The sequence below is a fragment of the Atractosteus spatula genome, chromosome 5 (genome assembly GCF_055471065.1).
Source record: "Atractosteus spatula isolate fAtrSpa1 chromosome 5, fAtrSpa1.hap1, whole genome shotgun sequence".
Taxonomy (NCBI): domain Eukaryota; kingdom Metazoa; phylum Chordata; class Actinopteri; order Semionotiformes; family Lepisosteidae; genus Atractosteus; species Atractosteus spatula.
In genome coordinates, this window is record NC_142710.1 from 49,329,063 (window position 1) to 49,350,251 (window position 21,189).

At 37.6% G+C, this 21,189-nt stretch overlaps 1 protein-coding gene across 4 annotated transcripts in view; it reads right to left on the minus strand.

The window, feature by feature from the left end:
- Nucleotides 1-876: 876 nt before the first annotated feature.
- frmd4ba (FERM domain containing 4Ba) overlaps nucleotides 877-21,189 on the minus strand; it is a 66,525-nt gene continuing 46,212 nt past the window's right edge. For 2 of the 4 annotated variants that reach the window (XM_088915338.1, XM_088915334.1), the window contains exons 9-23: nucleotides 20,547-20,612; nucleotides 19,935-19,992; nucleotides 18,692-18,778; nucleotides 12,899-12,975; nucleotides 12,186-12,324; nucleotides 11,386-11,527; nucleotides 10,577-10,710; nucleotides 10,342-10,458; nucleotides 9,862-10,090; nucleotides 7,799-7,855; nucleotides 7,183-7,327; nucleotides 6,217-6,384; nucleotides 5,109-5,893; nucleotides 4,682-4,820; nucleotides 3,440-3,761 (exon numbers count right to left, since the gene is read on the minus strand). In XM_088915338.1, coding sequence (XP_088771464.1) covers nucleotides 3,533-3,761; nucleotides 4,682-4,820; nucleotides 5,109-5,893; nucleotides 6,217-6,384; nucleotides 7,183-7,327; nucleotides 7,799-7,855; nucleotides 9,862-10,090; nucleotides 10,342-10,458; nucleotides 10,577-10,710; nucleotides 11,386-11,527; nucleotides 12,186-12,324; nucleotides 12,899-12,975; nucleotides 18,692-18,778; nucleotides 19,935-19,992; nucleotides 20,547-20,612 — 2,572 coding nt within the window. In that variant the 3' untranslated portion in view covers nucleotides 3,440-3,532. Of the gene's footprint in view, nucleotides 2,548-3,084; nucleotides 3,228-3,439; nucleotides 3,762-4,681; nucleotides 4,821-5,108; nucleotides 5,894-6,216; nucleotides 6,385-7,182; nucleotides 7,328-7,798; nucleotides 7,856-9,861; nucleotides 10,091-10,341; nucleotides 10,459-10,576; nucleotides 10,711-11,385; nucleotides 11,528-12,185; nucleotides 12,325-12,898; nucleotides 12,976-18,691; nucleotides 18,779-19,934; nucleotides 19,993-20,546; nucleotides 20,613-21,189 lie in introns of those variants that run through there. The other 2 variants (XM_088915337.1, XM_088915335.1) reach the window with 2 other exon arrangements.

Consider the following 21,189-nt stretch of genomic DNA (forward strand, 5'->3'; position numbering starts at 1 on the left):
TCTGGAGAACTCCGGGAGTCCAGCACTCCTGGCTGAAAACTATGTACATGTGTATCTGCAAAAGAGATTTATCTAATATAAGGTAATATAAGAGTCTCCAGAGAAAGGCAAACGCTTTATCCCCATGTTATGGTACTACAGTGCACAATCTACACTTTCACAGAGCTTACTGTCAATCTTAGCATGCCGATCTCTTCTTAAATTCTTTTTAACATTCTAATAAGTTTGAGTTTGATTTTATGTTTAATGTGAGGGAGTGTTTCTTGAAAATGGATCCACTAACCAGAAAAGGTTGAAAAACCTGTACTACTGTAGATATTTCAGTTTCTCACTCAAAACAGACATTTTAACTAATGCATTCATTAGTTAGGGAATCTTCATTTGACTGTTCTTACTTACTTGTCAAGAGTCCACCCAAATTACCAGAGACTGCTTTGAGGATTGTTGACAAATATACAGTAGGTGACATAACTTATTTGGTTGGGGTTTAAAGCCATTAATGCTTTCTGTCTAAATTATTTTCTAATGAAATTAAACATACTGTTTACAGATTACCTACATTACCACCACAAACACATTGAAATTGATAAAATCTCCCTTGTATACACAGCATTATTGATAAGGCTAAAACAGTACTTCAAGTCACTTATCATGTATGTTTGAAAAAAAGAGAACAATTAAATTAAAGAGAATAATGCCAAACTGACAGTTCCTTCTAACAGAAAGCAGGTATAGCACTTTGACACACTGAGCATGTTGCGACAAGAGTGAAGGTAGATCAGCTAAATTTGTAAGAAAGGAAAATTATTGAGGGAATATCGTTTATTTATGTCAATTAATGATCAAGTGCATTTCTGGGACATACAACAATGAGGATTTCATTTCATACTTTTTTTATTGACATCCTGTTCAAAAACAGGTAATATATAACAGGTAAAAGTAGACAAAGTGTTTAAAAGAATGCTGTACAAATATGCAAAAGAATAAATTAATGGCATATTCTTTTGAAGATCCATTTTTAATTCAAATGCAGGTTTTATTAAAACAACCAAGAACCAGCTTACCAAATTAGATGGCTTACTATATATTACATGCTTTGTAAACCACATAATAAAACTGCTCACAAATAAAGAAAACCAGATACAATCTATATACGTTATTGACAATTACGTACACATTCCTTCTCTTGGGAGGAAGTAGAGCACCTGTCCATGGAGTCCAGCATGGAATGCGATAACTGCTTAAAAAAACAGGCCTAGTGTTGTTTCATTCCTGTTTAAGCTAAGGAACTAGGATATCCAGTTGAAGTTCAAAGAAAGAATACTTTCTTCAAAATAAAGAGGTAGGATAGCCCTCATGAGCAAAATAATCTGGAAAAAAAGGCCTGGATTGCAGTTGCAATGGGATTCCTTTAAGAAGGTCTTACCTGGTGATATTTATTGCCAGGTAAGTATTATAATTATATATATGATAATATTTAATATTTATTGCGAATACCGAGTGGGGAAGGCTCAATGTTTTGCTTCAGCAAAACACACCACATGTTTTCTTGGATATAATGTTAAAAATACTGGTATTTAGCTCTATGGCTTTTGTAATAATGCAAAAATCTTGCAACTTGTTGAAATCTTGTCAGAGTGCATCAGACAAACAAAAAAGGATGCAAATGTTTATTTTTGCAAAAATATGGTTTTAAAAAATATTGTACAATGCGTCCATTCAGTGGAAAACTGAGGTAACCATTCATGTTGTGCACTTTAATACACGAAAGTTTTAAAAACTCATACGTAGTCAGAGTACACATTAAAACTGGTAACTGCCAAAATAAAATAATCCCAATTCACCTCAGTAGCTGTATAAAATTACATCAACATTTCAGTTCTAATAAAAGTTCCTTTAGTTCTTATAACCAAAAGATCGGTACAAAATATCTTAAAACTTAAATTTCCAGTTAGAGTCAATCCTTCATTTCAACAGGGTCCTGAATTTTTTATAGTACCTATTGTAAGAAAAGCTCCTTCAGGATTCCAGTACGCTTGACTGATAAGGAAGTTATCATTCCTTATTTTCTATCCTTAGGTCTGAATGGTCTTTAACAAGTTTATTGAGTTATTTTGTTGCTGTTCACAGCACATTTACTAAAACATAATGACAGTATCTTTGGAGTGCTCTTCTGTACTTAAACCAAGTGCCATTGATACACAAGTCCAAAGCAAGCTTTTCTCGAGCCAATGTCTTACTGGACATCTGCATAAGATATACTTGTGCAAGAATTTTGTAAGATATCTTTGCAGAGCTTTCTCATTTCACAGGTAGACCTCCCATCTCTTGGACTATTTTTTTGGAAATCCTTGTTGGAAAATCAAGTCATCCAAGGCACATGAAGTTTCATCCAACGTGATCACAAAACAGTTCCTTGCTGCTGACTAAACTATTGTTCCAGGCTTGGAATCCTCGTGCCAGTACAACATCTGGTCTTCAGGATCTAAGCTGTTTTCCATTTGGCTGCTCATGGCATTTTCCATTTGGTTCACATCTATGTAGGATCTGAAAAACAGCACTTAAGAGTCAAACACAACAAGATCATCCCATCTCCTTGTAAGGCAGGAGAGAGAGCATGCATGCCTTTTTCAACATAAGAACACTCCTTTCCTCAAATTTAACCATATGTTGCAATAACTAAAAAAATGTCAGCCTCTTGGATGAGAAGGTGTTGAACACACAATGAAATATGCAGCACATTTCACACAATACAACAGCCAAGTTAAAACATGTTATCATAAAAGCTTAACGGTTGCTTAACCGTTTTGTGCAGTGTTCTGTGCAACACAAGGTTAAATTTACATACTAAAAAAGATGCAGTACACACTTTTGCATTGCGAAAAGCCAAGCACTTCGTCCAATCAAATATGCAGGGGTCACATTTTTTCCTCACGATAAAAATGCCCAGCATTTAAAAAAAATAACACTCGCTTAGAAAGCAATCCCACCACCATTTTTTAAACTGAAAGCAATTCAAGCCAAAGCATTTTTTTTTTTTGTTGTTGTTGTAGAATCGCTGTTCATTTTGCTGTTTTGGCTCACCCTTTGTGTATGTAGTCTTATTGATTAGTTGTTAATTCTCTTCTGTAGTACAACTGGAAGCAACAGGACCAAACATCCCTACTGATCCTGGAGCACACATCATCATCTTATCATATCTCCTTGACATATACACAGCGGGATATCTGCACGCAAGAAGTTTACAATTATGTTTGACAGTGAGTAAAATACCATCAGGTATTGCTGTGTACAAAGCACACAAAAGAAATGTGACCTCTGAATGTTTCCTTGGAAATAGTAGTGGAATACTTAGGTCTCATAATATAGACGTAAAAAAAACGTGCAGTTACAGTTTATTTTCTGGAAGAAAAACATTATAGTTCCTACTTACCACATCTATTCACTTCAGAAGGCAACCCGTGGTTAAAAAAAACAATCCAGAAAATCACACACACAAACACCCCCCCTACACACCATATGATGTTACTTACTACTGGTGGTTAAACTTAGCATGAGAGTATTTAATAATGGTCTCATTTCTGCAGATGTGCTGCTGCTCAAGGACAGAAACCTGGGACTCTGTCTGATAGCATGCGGAGGAGGAAGAGAGGAATGACAGGGTGGAAGAGGAAGAGGGGCTAACTGGACCACAGACAAAGGAACAGCACTGCTGTCGCTCAGCACCATAAGAGCCAGCTGAGTAGAGGCAGGATCTAGAGCTATAAGAAAAGGGGCATTAAAGAAAACATCATAAGAAGCAGCCTGAACACATTTCATATGCTACATAAACAAATAGGTTCCACTTCAGCCTTTTATTAAAGCTGATGTAAAAAGAGTTAATTGGATTATAATTTGATACAGGGCACAGAAAGTGCAGTGGAATCCAAAACACTGGAGATACTTCATGTGTCCCTCATAGCAGGCTGTTTTTTTTAAGAAAGCTGATATGGATTGATGTTTGGGTGATGAAATGTTGCAGTCGCCCAGAGTTGTCGTAGGTAATAGAACTCAGTGGTCATAGATCTAAAGGTCTGAGTTACTTTAAACCAGTGTTTCTCAACCCTACCCATCCCATAGTACACTTCCAGAAACGACAATCTGGATGTGTATCACACTTTCCTCCACACAATCACACATTCACATCACAGGCCTGAGCGTGTTATTAATATTATGATTAAACTTTATTTCAATGTTTAATTTGACTTTGCCTAGAAGTTGACTTATCCTGACAGGAACTGATGACAGTGAAACCCAGAGCATTTGGTCAGTCTCTCTCAGATATTTTTGTTTTATATGCCTGTCAAACTTGAACACCTAAACTCAACATCACACACGTTTCCCATGTAAACGGTTTTCTGTCTCACATGTGTACACAGAACGAGCAGTTTGACGCTTTGGTTACTCCACAAAACCTGTTATATAAAAACAGTTTAATCTTTTTTATTTTTCTCAGATGGGAATTCCCCAAAATTAAAAGTCCAAACATCTCTGCAGCACACTGGTTGAGAAACGATGCTTTAAAGTAGTTATAGAAAAGGGTGGAAAAGTACAAAGTGGTTAAAAGGCTTCAAGGATTAGAACGAGGTTCTCTTTCCGATTTTACATCACAGCAACAGCAGCGTCTGTGTCCATTTCTCACCTGTTGTGGGTCGGGGTGGGGGTGCAGGCAGTGCTGTAAGAGCTGGGGTACGGCTGACGATCAGAAAACAGGGCATCGCTCTCAGTGAGGCCTACTGCCAGGTGACTGCGCCAGTTTGCTGAGCTGGCAGCCGAAGAAACTGGGATAAAAAACAGATTTTAACGTGACTTGCAAAGTGCAATTTACAATGATACCAGAAGGCAAAAACAAACAGCAGAACATTGGTTTAAAACATTCAGGCTTCAGAAATATGCAGCTTTAAAAGGTGCTGCTATTAATCTTCCACTGAAAACAAATCTCATTTATCTTTGCTTGTTAAGGCAAGCATAGCCTTTAGGCAGTTAAAAATGAAAAGGTACAGCACTGCAATGCAAGAGAATGTAATAGCTTTCCCTTATAATGACTATAAATGGTAGACGGTCTTTACCTGAAGAATATGATGGCGCCCTACTGGTGTGGCAGAAAGGAACATGCATAGTGGGGTAGCCTAGACTTTGCTGTGATCCTCTGTCATAGTCGTAGCCTGCCAGCAGGCTGCGTCCCTGGTCCCTGTGCCCAGTGTTACGGTTGTACCAACCACGGAGGTGCTCGGCCACCAGCGCCTTCTGGATGTTTTTAGTTATTTGTTCGTTTTTAGCACCTGGTCTGCTCCTGGGAGGTCTGAAGGTTGCGTAGGGGTTTTGGGAGAGGCTGTCCGTCTCGTCCTCAAAGTAACGGCACTGTCTTTCGTGTCCACAATAGTTCGACATGCGGTACGAGGGATTCACATTGTAATGACCCTCGGATTCGTTCTCGTACATGTAGGGTCCGTTGGAGTAGGGGTCGGGGTCGGTATAAGCTGGGTAGCCCGTGACATAGTAGGCGGTGGAAGTCGGATGCGGTCGGGGTGGGTACCCGCAATACCTGGAGTCATTCTGGGCAAGATTGGGCATGCTCCCTGTGTTTGCATAGATGGGCTTCCTGTGCCGCCGCCGGTCCCTGGTGCGAGAGTCCACTGTGCGGTACTGCGGGTGTGGCTGGCTGTTTGTGCCGTACTCTACACTGGACTGGCTGGTGTACGACGACCCATCGTCCAGGACCTCGGTGCTGTTGCTCCTCTTGGCCGGTGAGAGAGGAAATATTGTCTTTTCCGGCTCAGCATCTGAAAGGAGGAGCGTCTGAGATTCCAAGCTCCCACTGCGTTGCCTAAAGTGCTGGGGTGTCCCTTCAGACCTGAAAAGAAAACAAAAAACAGGACTGACTGCTTTGTCTTCCACATACCTGTCCGACTAACTGCAAATGGAAGTATTTCAGGTAGCTCTGAGAATACTATTTTTATACTTGTTCACTATGTGAAACTTATTAACAGAAAATAACTTGACTTTGTTGTGACTTATCAATACTGCTGAGCCACATTTTCTTGGGATTAAAACCTTTTTGTTGTCTTCTTGGATGAGAATGTGGACTGCACAAGTGTGAGTGCCATACTTCCAGAACCCTTTCTGCCACTGCCCGTCCTATTTAAACTTGGAAATCGGTGTGTTGGAGCTGCTCACCTGAGCTGACTGCTGCTGTAGGCATTGCGTGTCATGACTGGTGTCGGTGGCATGCTCCTCGCGTCACGAGGCTGCCTTGCTGGAATTTTGTAAGGGCTGCTGTGTGTCGATAAGGCTTCTCTGTGATCATAAGATAGGGAGTCCTGAATGATGTCACTGTAATTCAACCTGCAAACGATACAACAAATACAGGCTATTTACACACTGACAGGCCATTTTCTTACAGGCAACACTAATCAGCAAACAAAAGACAAAAACAGATGTTGATAAGGTAGTTCTTCTTGTAAGATGCGTTTTAAGCGTGCTGCTGTTATAACATCTTTCTGTCTCATGCTTTTCATCCACAATTGCTTTGACTTGTATAAAGTCTGGGGAGGCCCAATGTGAAATATAGCCAGGTTAAAAAGGCCAGAGCCCCTACTCATGCAGTGCCATGAAATTAAGGCATACTCTACTCAAAGTTATACTGATTTCACCCGAAAATAAACATGGCAGATAATATTTTAGATATACAATTCCTGGAATAAAACATTTATACAGCCATTTGGAACCTGTCCTGATGCTGACATGCAGAAAAGATGTATTATTAAGTAAACAGAACACTAAATGCAAAAGATAAACTTGCAGAATTTGAGATTAAACACATTATCGTGTTCTCAAATGAAATCAAGGCTTTTTTAATAATGTTTTAGAGAATTACAACATTACTATTAAGTCTCAAGTCAGACCATTTTCAGGAACATTTTTTAAAACACCTAAAAAGTAGGTGTGTGTTTTTCTTTTGCTGTGCAGAAGTCAGACAACTGGAACTAAGGTGGTGTGCCATTCCTTATAGGCTCATACTGAGCACTGTTTTTATAGCGCTAAATAAAAAAAAGATTCCCATCTAACTAAACAGTGTTTTTATTCTCCCTGAAAGAAACTGTGATATCTCAGGAGGCGCCTGAACCACGAAGAGGGTCTTGCCTGGTGGTGCCTTTGTCATGGTGTTGGTCACTGGAGGAGGCTCTTCCCTCTGGCTCATATTCGATTCCCAGTGACTGAGGGGGACTGGGCCGTGGTGAGTACTGAACAGAGCATGACCGGGGTCTCTGAGCCCCAGCAGAATCATCTGGCATAAAACAAAGCAAAACACTTTCAGAAAATTCAGTCCAAAAGACTGGAGGTACTGGCACCAATACTGATAGGCGTCTCTGCATACTTCCTAGATTGATATGTAACTCCTCATAATCATTCATCCTTAATCAAATCTGAGGGTCAAGGAAAACAAAGTTTTTTGGCTTGTCATCTTTTTTTAATGTCTGAAGTTTCATTGTTCTGCGCGCACGTCTTGATTTTAAGGATGTACAGTAGTAGGTGTTTGCCGGATATGATTTCAGGAATGTTAGCAGTATAGGCTAGTGCAGGGGATGTCTCTGGATTCTATGACACTGCAAGTCTTTGCTCCAGCAAAAAAACTTAGTTTTCAACACCTGGGTTAATGGAGCAATTAAGGATCGATTCAGTACTTAATTTATTGGAAAGTTCAAAGTACCATAAAAACGCAAATAAGATAAAAAAATAGAACGCTTTTCTACATTACCATCATCGAGTGTAAGGCTGTCAGACAAGGAACTGCACTCAGAACGCATCACATCATCTGAAAACAAAATGGAAACAGACTGTGAGCATAGCAAACATACACAAAACAAAGCTAGATGGGCATGCTTCCAAAACTCAAAACTCCTTTTCCTGTTTGGTACCCAGAACTCCAAGCACAGGTAATTTTAAAAAAGAAAACATGTATGTGGGCTACGTCTGCATGTAGCAATGTACTGTGTAGACATTTAAATACCCAAATACAATAAGATTACTGATTTCAATTGATAGACTACTGTTCTTTTCAACTAACTATATTCATTGCATGAAGCATAAAAACAGTAAATGATATAACATACACACTTGCATTATGCTAGATGATACTGTGAAATATTAACAATCCTGATATGGTTTGATTCTTTGACTGAACTTTGTTAATAGTCTCTATATAAATATCAAGTGGCAACTCTAGCAAACAGTATATGACAGTTCACATTCTGGGTTTTATCCAGAAAATGCTTTCTTGCACAACTATGATTAACTGTAATATGAACCATCAATGTAAAATTATCATAAGTGCCTAAACCACCTTATAATATACACACCTTCAGATAGCACTTCTTAATATTAATCTAAAAAACTGTCCGTATATGTAGGCTGTTTAGCAGAGTCACTGTCATTACAATCTAGTTCCTGATCTCTGACTGGTTTTAAGCTGTTATTCAGGTTAAGGTAAGTTACCCAGATGTGCCCATGAGTACATCAGCTATAGGACAACATTTGCTCTTAAAGAGGTGTGCACTTTATTGATAGTCCCTTACCATGTGCTCTTTGCACTATCCTGATACCAAAGTTATAAAACATTATAAAGCAACTGTTTTTTTCTAGACAGACAAAATTTGTATAACTGATATATTTTTAAAAGGTTTAAATTAATATAAAGTCATGAATATGTATATATAATCTACTATTATATGAATGGCAACCTATCACATAACTGCTGAAGTACGTATTTAAAAGGCTGCATGTAGCTACCACAGATTTATTTAATGTATATGCACAGTAAACAGATAGATTTTTCATATACTGTAGTTTATATTTTATATAAAAATTGTACATCCACAAATATATTAATATAAATTAACTTGTTCCAAAAGGAAATGTGAAAAGGAAATTTGAACCTGTCAATTCCTACTGCATGTTTTAAAATGAAAGATATGCAACTTTATTTTATAATTTTAATAAATTACAAAGCACTTAAACTAAGAATGGTGGCAGTACTGAATGGTGAGTTCACACTTAAAAAGGTGTTTTCACAGCTTTACACCAGTAATAAAACAAAAGCTTAGTCTTGGCTTATAAACAGTATTCCCCTGTAGCCCCATACATTACTAATTAAAAAAAACATGGCAGCTTTCATACAATGAACATGTATTGATCCGAAAATGAATACACAAACTTAATAAGAATGCATTTATTATTTGATGTTGTAAAATTTCAGTTATCAAGGATAATAGCAGGCATGTGCATGAGTACTGAAATACCTAAAATACTACCAGTATATTAAATTTATTGTGAATACTAGCTCAATTTATTTTTCCAGCTGTAAAGGTGTGTCACACTACTTATAAACAGCTAATAAGTCTGAGTAGAATTCTGAGTTCTAATTTAAAAGTAGATAAAACATAATATACTTCAGGATCACTGATGGTACCATGGTGATTTTTCATTCAGAGCCCAAAACTAATAACCTATCTCACTACCCTGGTGAATCTTTAGCAAAAAAGGTAGCAACTATCATGAAGGCCAAAGCAGGAGAAACTACACCAACATCCTCCAACAAGTAACCAGTGATTACAGAATTTACATGGTGGATATAAATTGACAGATCTGAGGCAAATCCCAATTTAAAAAAAAAAATACTTAAAGCTTACTGTCAGACAAGTTCAGGCAAAACAGAACACAACAACTTCTGACTTAAAATGTATTTAAAGCAGAGATGAAGCCTTTCATGTTACCCAATGGCATAAACTAATGTTCCCCCAGAGTGTGTGCAGCCACTCTTACCTGCCATAACCAGAGATGCTCTATGCGTGGGCCTCTTGCCACTTTTGATTCTGTAATCATTGATTTCATCTTCTATCTCCTGCAGTCTTCTCAGTGCATCAAGACAGTTTTGTTTTCTCTTTTTCTTCACAGTTTTGCATAGTTCGGTCTCACTGGCCAGCTTCTTGGCAGCTTCTACAATCTTCTGCTGCAGGGCAAACCTGCTCTCCAGGTTCTGCAGATAGGGATCCTGAAAGCACCAGCGTCTCGAGTGAATTTAAAGTAAACACACAGTTGACATAAGAAATTCACTCGCCACCTCTTACTAGCAAACATTCTTTTAAGGATCCGGGTTTCCGCAAGAAAAGGAGAGAGAATACTCTTCTCCCCCAGCCCACATACCCAAGAGAGGTTACAGACACCAAACAAAAACATTGTAGATATCATGACATGAATCAGGACCTGAGATATTTTACATCTCCTGTTACATTCTGCACAAACCTCATCGTAAGGAAAAAGGTCGTCCAGTTTGAAAGCCGTGCCCACTCTTCTTCGTACACGAGGGGCCTTTTCCCCCGCAGATAAGGGGTACTCTTTCGGCAGCCTGCCAGTCAGTTCCTTAAAGAAACATTTAAAAGTCAACTTTAGCAATTCAAGACTTCAAATATTATCCAAATTGTCATCTTATATTTGTCTGCATCAAATATGTATTTAAAAAGGTTATATGTATACTCACAGCTTCTCTCAAGCATATCTTCTTCAATTCTTCTAATTTCTGAGCCAGAACGTCCTGTAAATTTTTCTCTTTCTTTTTCAGCTTGCATATCTTCTCTTTCTTTTGCTCTTCATTGACCTCGGAGTCCTGAGACCCTAAAACATAAATTTAGCCTTTTTCAGCATGATTTTGTTTTACTTTTCACGAATCATTAATTTCGCACATGACTACTTAAGAATTCATTACTGTTTTCACACTCCTTTCAGTCTCCAGTTACTCTTTCGCATTCGTTGAAACGTTTCAGGCAGCTTAAAATGCACGGGTTTAAATCTAGGCTCGAAATGGTTTTCCTGAAGCTTGGGTTCTGTTACTTGCAAAATTGATGTTTAATCACGAATGGGACCAGAATTATCTAAGATTCCACATAAAGCCAGAAAGATCCACCGCAGCAGATCATAGGACATGTTCAAATAACACATAATGACTCATACTCTGTATGTACCTTCTACATCATATAATTAAACACTATATGAATGATTCATGTAAATGTGGAAAAGCACAGCAGCAGTTAAAGAATTAACAGTAATTCAGGCATATAATACAAACATTTTATTTTTCGAAAGATTACCATTCCATTCCAACCAAAAGGAAAGAAAAAAACAAATGACTGATCTTACAAATTCTAGAATGCTTCCCACTGCGGTTTAGATTTTTATGATGTCTCAGACAGAGCTGTTGAGTTGTCTTGTTAAAACAATGTCCCAAAGAACATTAATTTGTCATGAGAATTTTTAATTTTAGCTATATTAATAGTACAGAGAGACAGCTACCTGAGGACACAAGACTCCCATTGCTGGCCATGATGAGTGGATTTTTGCCTTCCATGTGTCCTAGTTTTGACATCTTTGGTGCTCCTGTGTCAGTCAGATCCATGGCAATATCCCCCAAACTTCTTGCTGTTGGTATTTTTGCCTTTAACAAGAAAACGTAAACTTACCATCAAATTACACTCATGGGAATATCTTAAACTAGGATAGCCCACTTCAGCATCCTCCTACTCAATAGTATCATTTTACTGGAATAGTTTCAAAACGATTGCTGGAATTTTCATAATCTCACTTTTCTACGTGCTAGGCATTCTTGGTAGAGCCCTTACATACTACCTGTTTCCCAGTACAGTCTATCAGGTCCAAAAATGTATGATCCATGTAAGATATCAAATTTCTAAAACAAAATGTGTTAGAAAGGGGAGTCTGAAGCATTAATAGCATGGCTGTGCAATCCTGGTCATGAATGGCCAGTATTTACACATTTTCATTGTAACTCAGCTTCTAATGTGATCATTCAGAGACCTGGAAAATCTGCAGACATCCCAGCCCATCTGGACCAGCATAAGCAGTCCCAATTTACTGCATCAGCATATGAAACCAAATTCCTAACTTTCCAATATTTGCAACTAAAAAAAAACCCAGAATATAAATAACTTAAATTAAATGGATAGATTTAAAAAGAGATGTAAATGCCCAGATGCTGTCTATGAGGATGTATCTGTGAAAAGTCTTTATCCTTTAAAATGAAACCCTTTGTATTAGTCACGAGACTAGATAAGCCCAAGGGTTTGGTAACTTACTTTGCTCTGCTTTCTGTCCAAGTAAAATTGATGTTGACTGATTGCCATCACCCAGATGGTCTTAATCACAGAATGGCTTGCATACCATGTGTGGATCACCAGTCCTGTCTGTCCAAAAGTACGTTTAGAAACTGTTCTTCTGAAGAAAAAGAAAAAAGAACTTGCTCAAGCTGTAAATTTAACAACAGCATTTTTAGCCAGCAAAGTCTTTTAAAAACAAACAGTGGAATCCAGGAAGAGTACAATCAAGTTTTATAGTCATGCAAAAAACGGTGCAGAATTTTATTCATCTGAAGGATCTAATTCACAAAGAGGAACTAACTACATCAATAGAGCAGTGGAAGATTTACAAGTCCTCATGTGTTCTCTATTTTCACAAGCTCAATTTACTGATATGTGAAAATGCTGTTCTTTCATAATGTTCCCTGGAAATGGGGAAAGAAAAAAATGTGGTATATCTGTAACCAGTCAGCACAATACATTTGGTTAAAACATTAGATTCTTGTTGCAAGAATAAACAGCTAGTGGCAGCCTGAGAAGTTCCTACCCTTCTGCATTTATATTATTTCTATGTAGTACTGGAATATGTCTAGTCAGCAAATCATGAGGAACATAAACTAGGTTTATTGATTTCGAAAGCTTTCCACATAAATGTTCAAGTGGGTGTCCGTGATAAAGTGTCGTCTAATGTTCATCACCACACTTGGTCTTACCTATGGGGGTCGTTAACCTCAACGGCAAATTTCTTTTCACGAAAGTACAGGTTCTCTAGTTGCTTCCACTGGTACAGCTATAAGACAGAAAACAAGACATGGAATAACGCAATGAGGTGACTTGAACCATTAGCGGCAATACTGACACTCCCTGGCGTTTTGGAACTGCCTAGAAAAATGTGACATCCTATTTCCATTTCCTACCAAATCCTTCGAAGAGATGACTCTTTATCAGCAAGGCAAAAAAAGGGCAAAAATCCCTTCTATCCCCTGGAAAAGCAGAAGAGGACCTTCCGCTCCCTTTTGGTCCTCCGGTATTAGACGAAAACTTAGGTGTATCTTCGGGATATCGGACACATCTCAAACCAATACGTCCTTGAGGCAGTCCACATTTGACACACTGCGCAGCTTGCCGCGTAAGTAATTTCAAATGAACGATCATCAAGTGGTTGGCTGACTCTCAAACTTTGATTAAAAAAATACTGTTTGCCAACCCACACGGTCATCTATTTTCTAAAAAAACAGAGGAGCTTAAACAGCACAGTTCCCATTTTCTAAAATCGCTGTGAAACTAAACTAAACCTCTGTCAAATCTAGAACTCTGTGTGCTAACATGTCACCCTCATTACATTTCGCCTGGAGGGACAATGCAAAAATCGAGGTGAGAAAGCTGTCCAATACACAATAAGGCTAGTTTTTAGCCTCCTTCACAGCACCAGCTAAATCATTTCCTCACTGAGAAAACATTTTTCAAATGTACAAACAGATCACGTCTTCGATTACCTAAGAAAATGGTTAAGAAGTTTTACCAAAATGCTCAGTGCTGTATAGACTGGAACACTATTTCTAATAACGCAGTTCCAATGGCGAAACTAGAGGTTAAAAAGATGAGAAGTGTACTGAATGGACGAGTCATTCTTTAAACCAACCTAACATTAAGTAAAGCTCAGTCATTAAATACATGGGACATTATATTTTTTCTTTTAAAATAGTAATTACTAAGAAATCCAGTATATTCCTTTCCCTGGTTTACTGCACTCGCTTTTAATTTCTTTAAAATGCAAAAAAGCAATTATTTATGAAAGTTTTAATTTCTGCATTCCTTATTACATATATACACACACAACACCTGTCGCACTAACCCAAAATTGTGTAGGTTTCCTTTTCAGGCAATTTTCCGTTTTAACTGTTTCACTTCGCTTGGATAAATAAAAACTACGTACACTATATATATATGGATCAAGTACTACCCACAGTCATTAATATCTCGAAACACAATAAAACATCTCCCACTTATCTATATATTTTTATAATATTGAAAACATGTCCAAGCCACAGTGTAAGATAAGTTTGCAAACATAAATGCAAATGCGTTTTTCCAGCTACTTACCAAATCCAATTTTTCTGCCTACCATGTCCTGAGTGTAACAGCAAGGACAGATTAAAATCCACAGAATAGTTTCCCACAGGAGCGTGGCTTCCTCAAACAATACTCCCTTGTCTGGTTTCAGACAGCCTAAAGGTGCAGCAGAAGTTTCACTCTGCTGCTGTAGTCCTGCCCACTGCCTACTGTCTCTGACATCAGACACCACAAATAGGCCTACCCTGCTCTAACCCACCTTGGCCACACTAGAATAAAAATCTCAGCCGACCGGCTACCAAAATGTCCACTTAATTGCAGGAAATAAACTTTTTTTTAGCATGTGTGAAAAACAAATCGTACAAACTGAATGTGGCTCCAAACCTTCAGCTCTTACATATTTCTGTCGCCAGCAAACAAGAAGAACAGGTCAGGCTCGATGCAGGTTTATTTTATATTGTCTCTAGATAAAAAAAAACTGTGTACTTTTTCTTTTCCATCATATAGTTTTCTTTTTTGTGTTCTCAGCCCAGGTATGCTTTGATTATTTCCTTGTTTTTTTAAGGATGGCTCAATACCCCATGTTGTTCAACCCGTCCTCTACCTCACAACACAAATATTTCTGGCATCTACTACTTCTGAGTAATCATTAATCAGGAGCCCACTGGGCAAATCAGTTCTTAAAGGAGTGCAGGTCTCAAACTACATATTGCTTAATTATTGTCAAATGGAAAATTGTGTCTGTTTCCAGTCATATGCAAAAAGACAATAGAACTGATCTTTGAGGAATCTGATAAAATACAACACTCAAACCTTCCATTAACCCTTCAGTCTGGGGTATTCTATCCATTCTGCAGCAAACGTTTTTGTCAATCAGCTCCCCAATTTTATAATTGACAACAGGATCAAAATATTGATTATTGATACTGGTTGCATGTAGCAGACTGGAAGGGCCACAAATAGTGCAGGTGCTGCATAAAAGCACATCACAATTAAATAAAAGGACAAGGAATAAGAATGGGTAATTCTGAAGATAATTTCACCAAAACACATTTAAACATTAAATATTAATGGAATGCTTATAAAATAATAATTTTCCATGGATATGCATCATTTACTGTTAGGCTCCAAACTCAAGCAATATTACATATATTAAAAATATTTGATATAGAGCATATAATCTATATGTTCTTCACGGTTCATCTGTTTAGATTATATTATTTGATTAAGAAATTCATTATAAATTTCAAAAGACTGTGTGACTACTATTCAGTCTTCTTTTTCAAGTATAAACTACTTTGGTTTAAACTACTTGGCCTGTTATGGACATGAATGACAAAATGACAATCCATTTGAACCTGAACTCTGAAGATTATGCTCTTTTGAGTGTTCAAGTGAGAGGTTTGCATTTAATTTCACACTATTTCTATTTTCAAAGATTTGGGACCATTATATTTATTGTTCAGAATGCCAATTAGTACTTGTTTTTGATAGCAGTAAAGAAGACTAGCAATTTGATTTTAGAAGCATGATTTTTCCCAGAACCCAACAATATGGAAATTAAGTGAAAAAAGGTGAACTGAAGTTGGAACACTTGACCACAGCCTGACTATTGCTGCTGTTTCAAACCGCAAGGCAGTTCAAGTCTGAGTCAACCTTAACAGTATACAGTACAGTAACAAAAGGGCAATGATGGAAGGAAGCCCTCAATCTCACCACTAACATCTGTTTAAAATAAAACGGAGCAGAAGCCAAACATATTTCTGTCATTTTAAGAAAAAGGTAAATTCCCAGAAAGTAGCCTATACAAAGTAAATGTGGTGTAACATGACACTTATCTCCAGCTGGCTGACTGTTTACCTTTGTTTGAATACCTCAAGTATTCAAAGCCATAAAGACTCCTTCAGCAAGTCTGAGGAGAATCAGCAGCCCGTGGGTGATTAAAGATTCACCAGCAGACTAAAGAACCTGGAGGTGTCATAGCTCCCACCACAAGAGCACACTAAAACTGGGAAAAGGTGTCTTAGCTGGATGAAACAGCTTAATGAACAAAGACACTTTCTACACCAAAGACCTCAAACAGGAAGCTTCACAATTCAATTATACTAAAGGAACAGAATATTTTTGTTTCATGGGTTTTTCCAGTAATTATAGATACAGTCTTCTCTTACATAAATGCTAAAATAAGTTCAAAAGGATAAGGGAAAGAAATATACTGCTTAAAAATAAATTTTACGTTACATGTTTCTGAACATTTCCATAAAAAATAACTTCAAAACATGAACTTCATAGACCTGAGGGTTTTACAAAATACAGTATTACTCCTGCTCAGTACAGGTGCCCGTACAAGCTGTGCTTTTTCAACTCCAGTTTAAGTTATTATTGATTCAGTGAGCAATCACAGAGCACAGGATGTCTGTGAAAGGCGATGACTCAAAAGTCTGCTACACCTAAGTTGGGTATTCACCCAACCTCAAGTTACTCACAGAACAGTGTCTGTAACTACACAGTTCACTGAAAACTACGGTCAAGATGGGGTCTTCCATCTGTTTATGTCATACACCATAAAAAAAAACTTTTCATTGTGAAAGCTCCAGTATGTATAAAGGAAATGAAGGACATTTCATCATTTATTGTATTATTGTTGAATGTACAAAGCAATATTTAGTAATGATTACTCAACCCCTGTATCAGCCAATCAAACGTTTATGTTGCATTTCAATTCTTTTTAAGCAATGTGACATTAAATTTGTTAAACCTAAAGCTTTTTCAAATGCACCAATAGAAGGAGAATGTAAAAGAACATTTTAAGACTTCAGGTTTGCTTTATCACTGTTAACTGCTGATTGAAGAAAAAGGATCTGGAGCCAATTAAACGAGAAGAAGAAAACACAACATCATACATCTCAGGAATCAGATGCACCATTTCAGCAGTTTAATCTGGGGCAGGGCCAACCTACTGTGCAGGAGCTGGGAGAGACGGGGGAGGAGGGTTAAATTCCTTTGCCCTCCTGTCCCCGCTGTGAAACTACCTGCTGCCTATAAAAAGGCAAGGAGTCCTCCTGTATCTGCTGATGACGCAATACTTGTAAATACAGTATTAGCAGGAAAATGTTTAAGGTAGTGCTGAATTGACAGGGCAATAATAAAGAACTCTTCACTTATCTTTAGGTATCACCTCATCGGCAACACGTGCAGAGAGGAGAAAAAAAAACTCTTCAGACTTCAAGCAGGATAAATGGCTACTGAAAAAAAATGACTAAGCTAATGTTACCCACTAGTAACAAAACTACCTTAAAGGACACTGTCGACATTCGATATGTCGAACAGGGAAGTATGACAGAGACACACCTGACGGAGTGGCAGAGGGGGAACCCTGGCAGAAGGGAACAGATTACAGCACGAAACAGTAAGCGTCTTCCAATGATTCATTCATGTGTGAATGTTTCCTCAATGCCAGTATTACAACTATGCTGTCAAGTCCCTACACCGGTAGTTTCAGCAACCATGTAACTTTCGTGCAGCAACACTAGGAAAAAACCCTAGCAATGCACTGCAGTTTCAAAAGTCCAAAATAAACACAGTCTCACATTGCTGCCTGTTTAGTTCCAAAGACCCACAAATGTAATCGAACTAAGTCAAGTTTAAATATTTAACTTTAATTTTCTCTTAAGATTTGTGTAGCATTATACTTAAAAAAATACTTTCAAATATAGTAGGAGTCATTATTCCATTGTTCCAAAACTTAAAATTTCAAGTAATCATTTCATACAATGGATAACATGCAATATCATCAAAATACACTGAAAAGACTGCACCCACATTCGAGTTCAGACTTCATTCATACAAAAGACAACTTGAGAATGCAGACAATCATGAACAGCTTCTAGTTCTCCACCCCACCTTTCAACTCCCTGTCAACATAATTGTGTTTTATTACCTGATCAGTTGTTTCTTCTCCGTGAGAAATACACACAGAGTGACATACAGCTTTGCATAATTAGATTATGCATAATAAGCACGCTGAGTGCAAGGCAGAGAAATCTACTGCATACAGGCCTTGTGAGCTTTGCAGGAAAAGAAATTAGTATAACTATTCATCAGATGACAACTGTTTATACAGTTGCAGATAGAAGGAGCATTATTAATTCAAAATGTTTAAGATTATCACTAAAAATTTTAAAATGAGGTTACACTTATGATCCATCATTTTTGTCTTAAAGAATTTCATGATAAAGAGATAAAGGATTATAAAAGCTACACTTGATACTTCCATTACAAGAATTGCTAAAAAAAAAATGCAATTTTTGTGATATTTATCATATTCTTCTCAATATATGGAAAACAATATACACATTCATATTCAAGTATCAAATATTATATGTATGAGCAAACAGCACAGAAAAAGTACAAAGAAAAGTTCATGGATTTACCTTTCTTGGTTTGACTTTGTCCTGCAAGTCGTATTGGCCTATTCCTTTGTAACTGATCCCAAGCCACCAAGGAATTCCCTGTTTGTCCTATGAAACAAAGACTCCATTTTCAGTAACTCCCACATTAGTAACTTTAAGCAAGAAAGTACATAAAGACCCTCCCAGAGCTTAAGAGAAGACAGTCTGCAACAGTCTGGAAGATTGGAGAAAACAAACCATCTGTATATGGGTTATAAAATAAAATTCAGTCTTTCCCATGTCATCACTTTAGGATAACGTTATGTCAAAACGCAGAACAACTGACTATTGCTCATAGAGTAGATCAGGGGTGAACAAATCTGATCCTGGAGGGCCGGTGTCTCTCTGAGTTTTCAATTCAACGCAGCTCATCATTAGGCTTAATGGGACCAGTTTAACAGCTTCTCCCAGCTCTTCAGGTGCTGTTGCTTTGCAGAGGCCTAGAAAATGTGCAGACCTACCAGCATTCCAGAGCCAGCATGGCTCACCCCTGGAGTAGGTGAAGGGTATTCAGGCACATGTTTTGTCCCCCCCCCCCCAAAACGCACACAAATTGACTGCTAACTAGATCTGTCACCTGCTCCTTCTAGAATTATGCAGAAGTATAGCTTAGCTCAATGAGGAGGCACATCCAGAAGACATTAGGAAACTCAGTGTATCTCCCTTTTTGACTGCCTTGCTTTGAGCAAAATATTCTGCGGAGACAGATGAAGGGTACAATTCCACTGATCCATATATTTATTCAAAGGCGTCTTCAATGGAGCCACTTTTGAGGGCAACTTAGTTTAAGGTAGAATCAAATGCTGAGCAAAAGCAAGTCCTTGAGGACCAATGAACATTGTCTCAGAGGGGAATAAATGCACAGAAGAAGACTGCGTCCATAGATTTGATCATTATAGTGAACGATAAGGCAGCATGAGATCTAGAACACAGTTCCCAAAACAAACAATGTTGCTGAAACTATTCTATTGCTTTAAGATATCTTTTATCTTACAAACAAGAATTTGTTAACTTGCTTTAACACATAAGAGTGGAAATGTAGCCAGAGGTTATAAACATAAGATGTCAACAGGAAAGAATGAGCTTGAAGCTTCTTATTTAATAGGTATTTTTTCTACGCCATTTTAACATGTATGGATTTAATTAAGAAAACTGAATTTGTTAAACCCGGCTACTCCAACATTGCACTTTAAACCTATCAACAAAATGTACAACGTAATCTTACCTTTACTTCATAATAATGAACACCATATGTAGGAAGAGATTCCACTAGAGTTAAATACCTTGCAAAAACAGAGGACAAATATTAATGTTTTCATAGTTAAAGAATGTAATATTGAATTAACATAATACAGAATTTAACTGTGCATTAAGTAAACATGTGTATCACCTATATGAAATGAATTATATGTGCAAGGTCTTCATTTGAATGCATCTGCTCACCATTGGTAACAGCAACAGAATTTATATTTTACGGTGTAGCACAGAGGATGTGACTGTGTCTATTACTTCAAGAACAAAGTTTATAAGCCTTTTTGACCCCTGTTCAACCTTTGCTAGTATAATTGCAAATCGGGTGCTATCTTTCCATAGCAATACTTTCCATTTTTACTGTTCACAGATGTGAAAGCTGCACTAACTACACTCTTCCAGAACAAATGCAATCTGATCAAGAGCAATTTGCTAAATTGTTGACTATCGCATAATTCATGTAATTCAAAAATTATTGCAAGTTTAATGTTAGAAATATGAGCCTCAAATAAGAATCTGACTGAAATATGTGATAACAAAAAACAAGAACCATACAATAATACTGCATTAAGACTTTCTTACTTACTGCACAATGGCTTGTCCTCGAGTGATACCCTTCAGCTTCTTATAATGCTCTATCACTCTGTCTTCACTGCAAACAGATGGAACAAAGAAAGAGTAACTAGCACGATAAAAAACTGCAGTATGCCAAATAACTTCTGTAACAAAGAAGGAGATTTTGATTAATGAAAGACTCTGCCTAACAGATACTTCTCATGCCTAACCATCAAGAAAACACTGCCTGGCTCACCATCCCAGTAGTTTATCATATTTGCCTGTTTTTCTGCCTCCTATTCTTCCACAACACAGCCTAAGCGCATCCTGCAGATGCCGATTGAAAAAAAAATCCGCTCCCAGTTCCAAACTACTTATCGATCCAGCTCGATCTATATTAATTTCCAGAGAATCAGACAGACAACAATCAGAGCGCATCTATTTAGCTCACCAGCAAAACGGTATCACATGAAGCCTCTTTAATAAACTCTGAAGGGCAGAACAGATGATGCAAACAGTGTCCTAACAGCTAGAGACACCATAAGAAAAAAAAAATCATAGCACCATCTGTAATAAACATGGTACTCTTATGAGTGACTTTATTCAGCGTGTAAGGCCAGGACATCAATCACAATGTCTCTAAATTCAGCAGTGTTCTTGATAAGCAGGCTCAC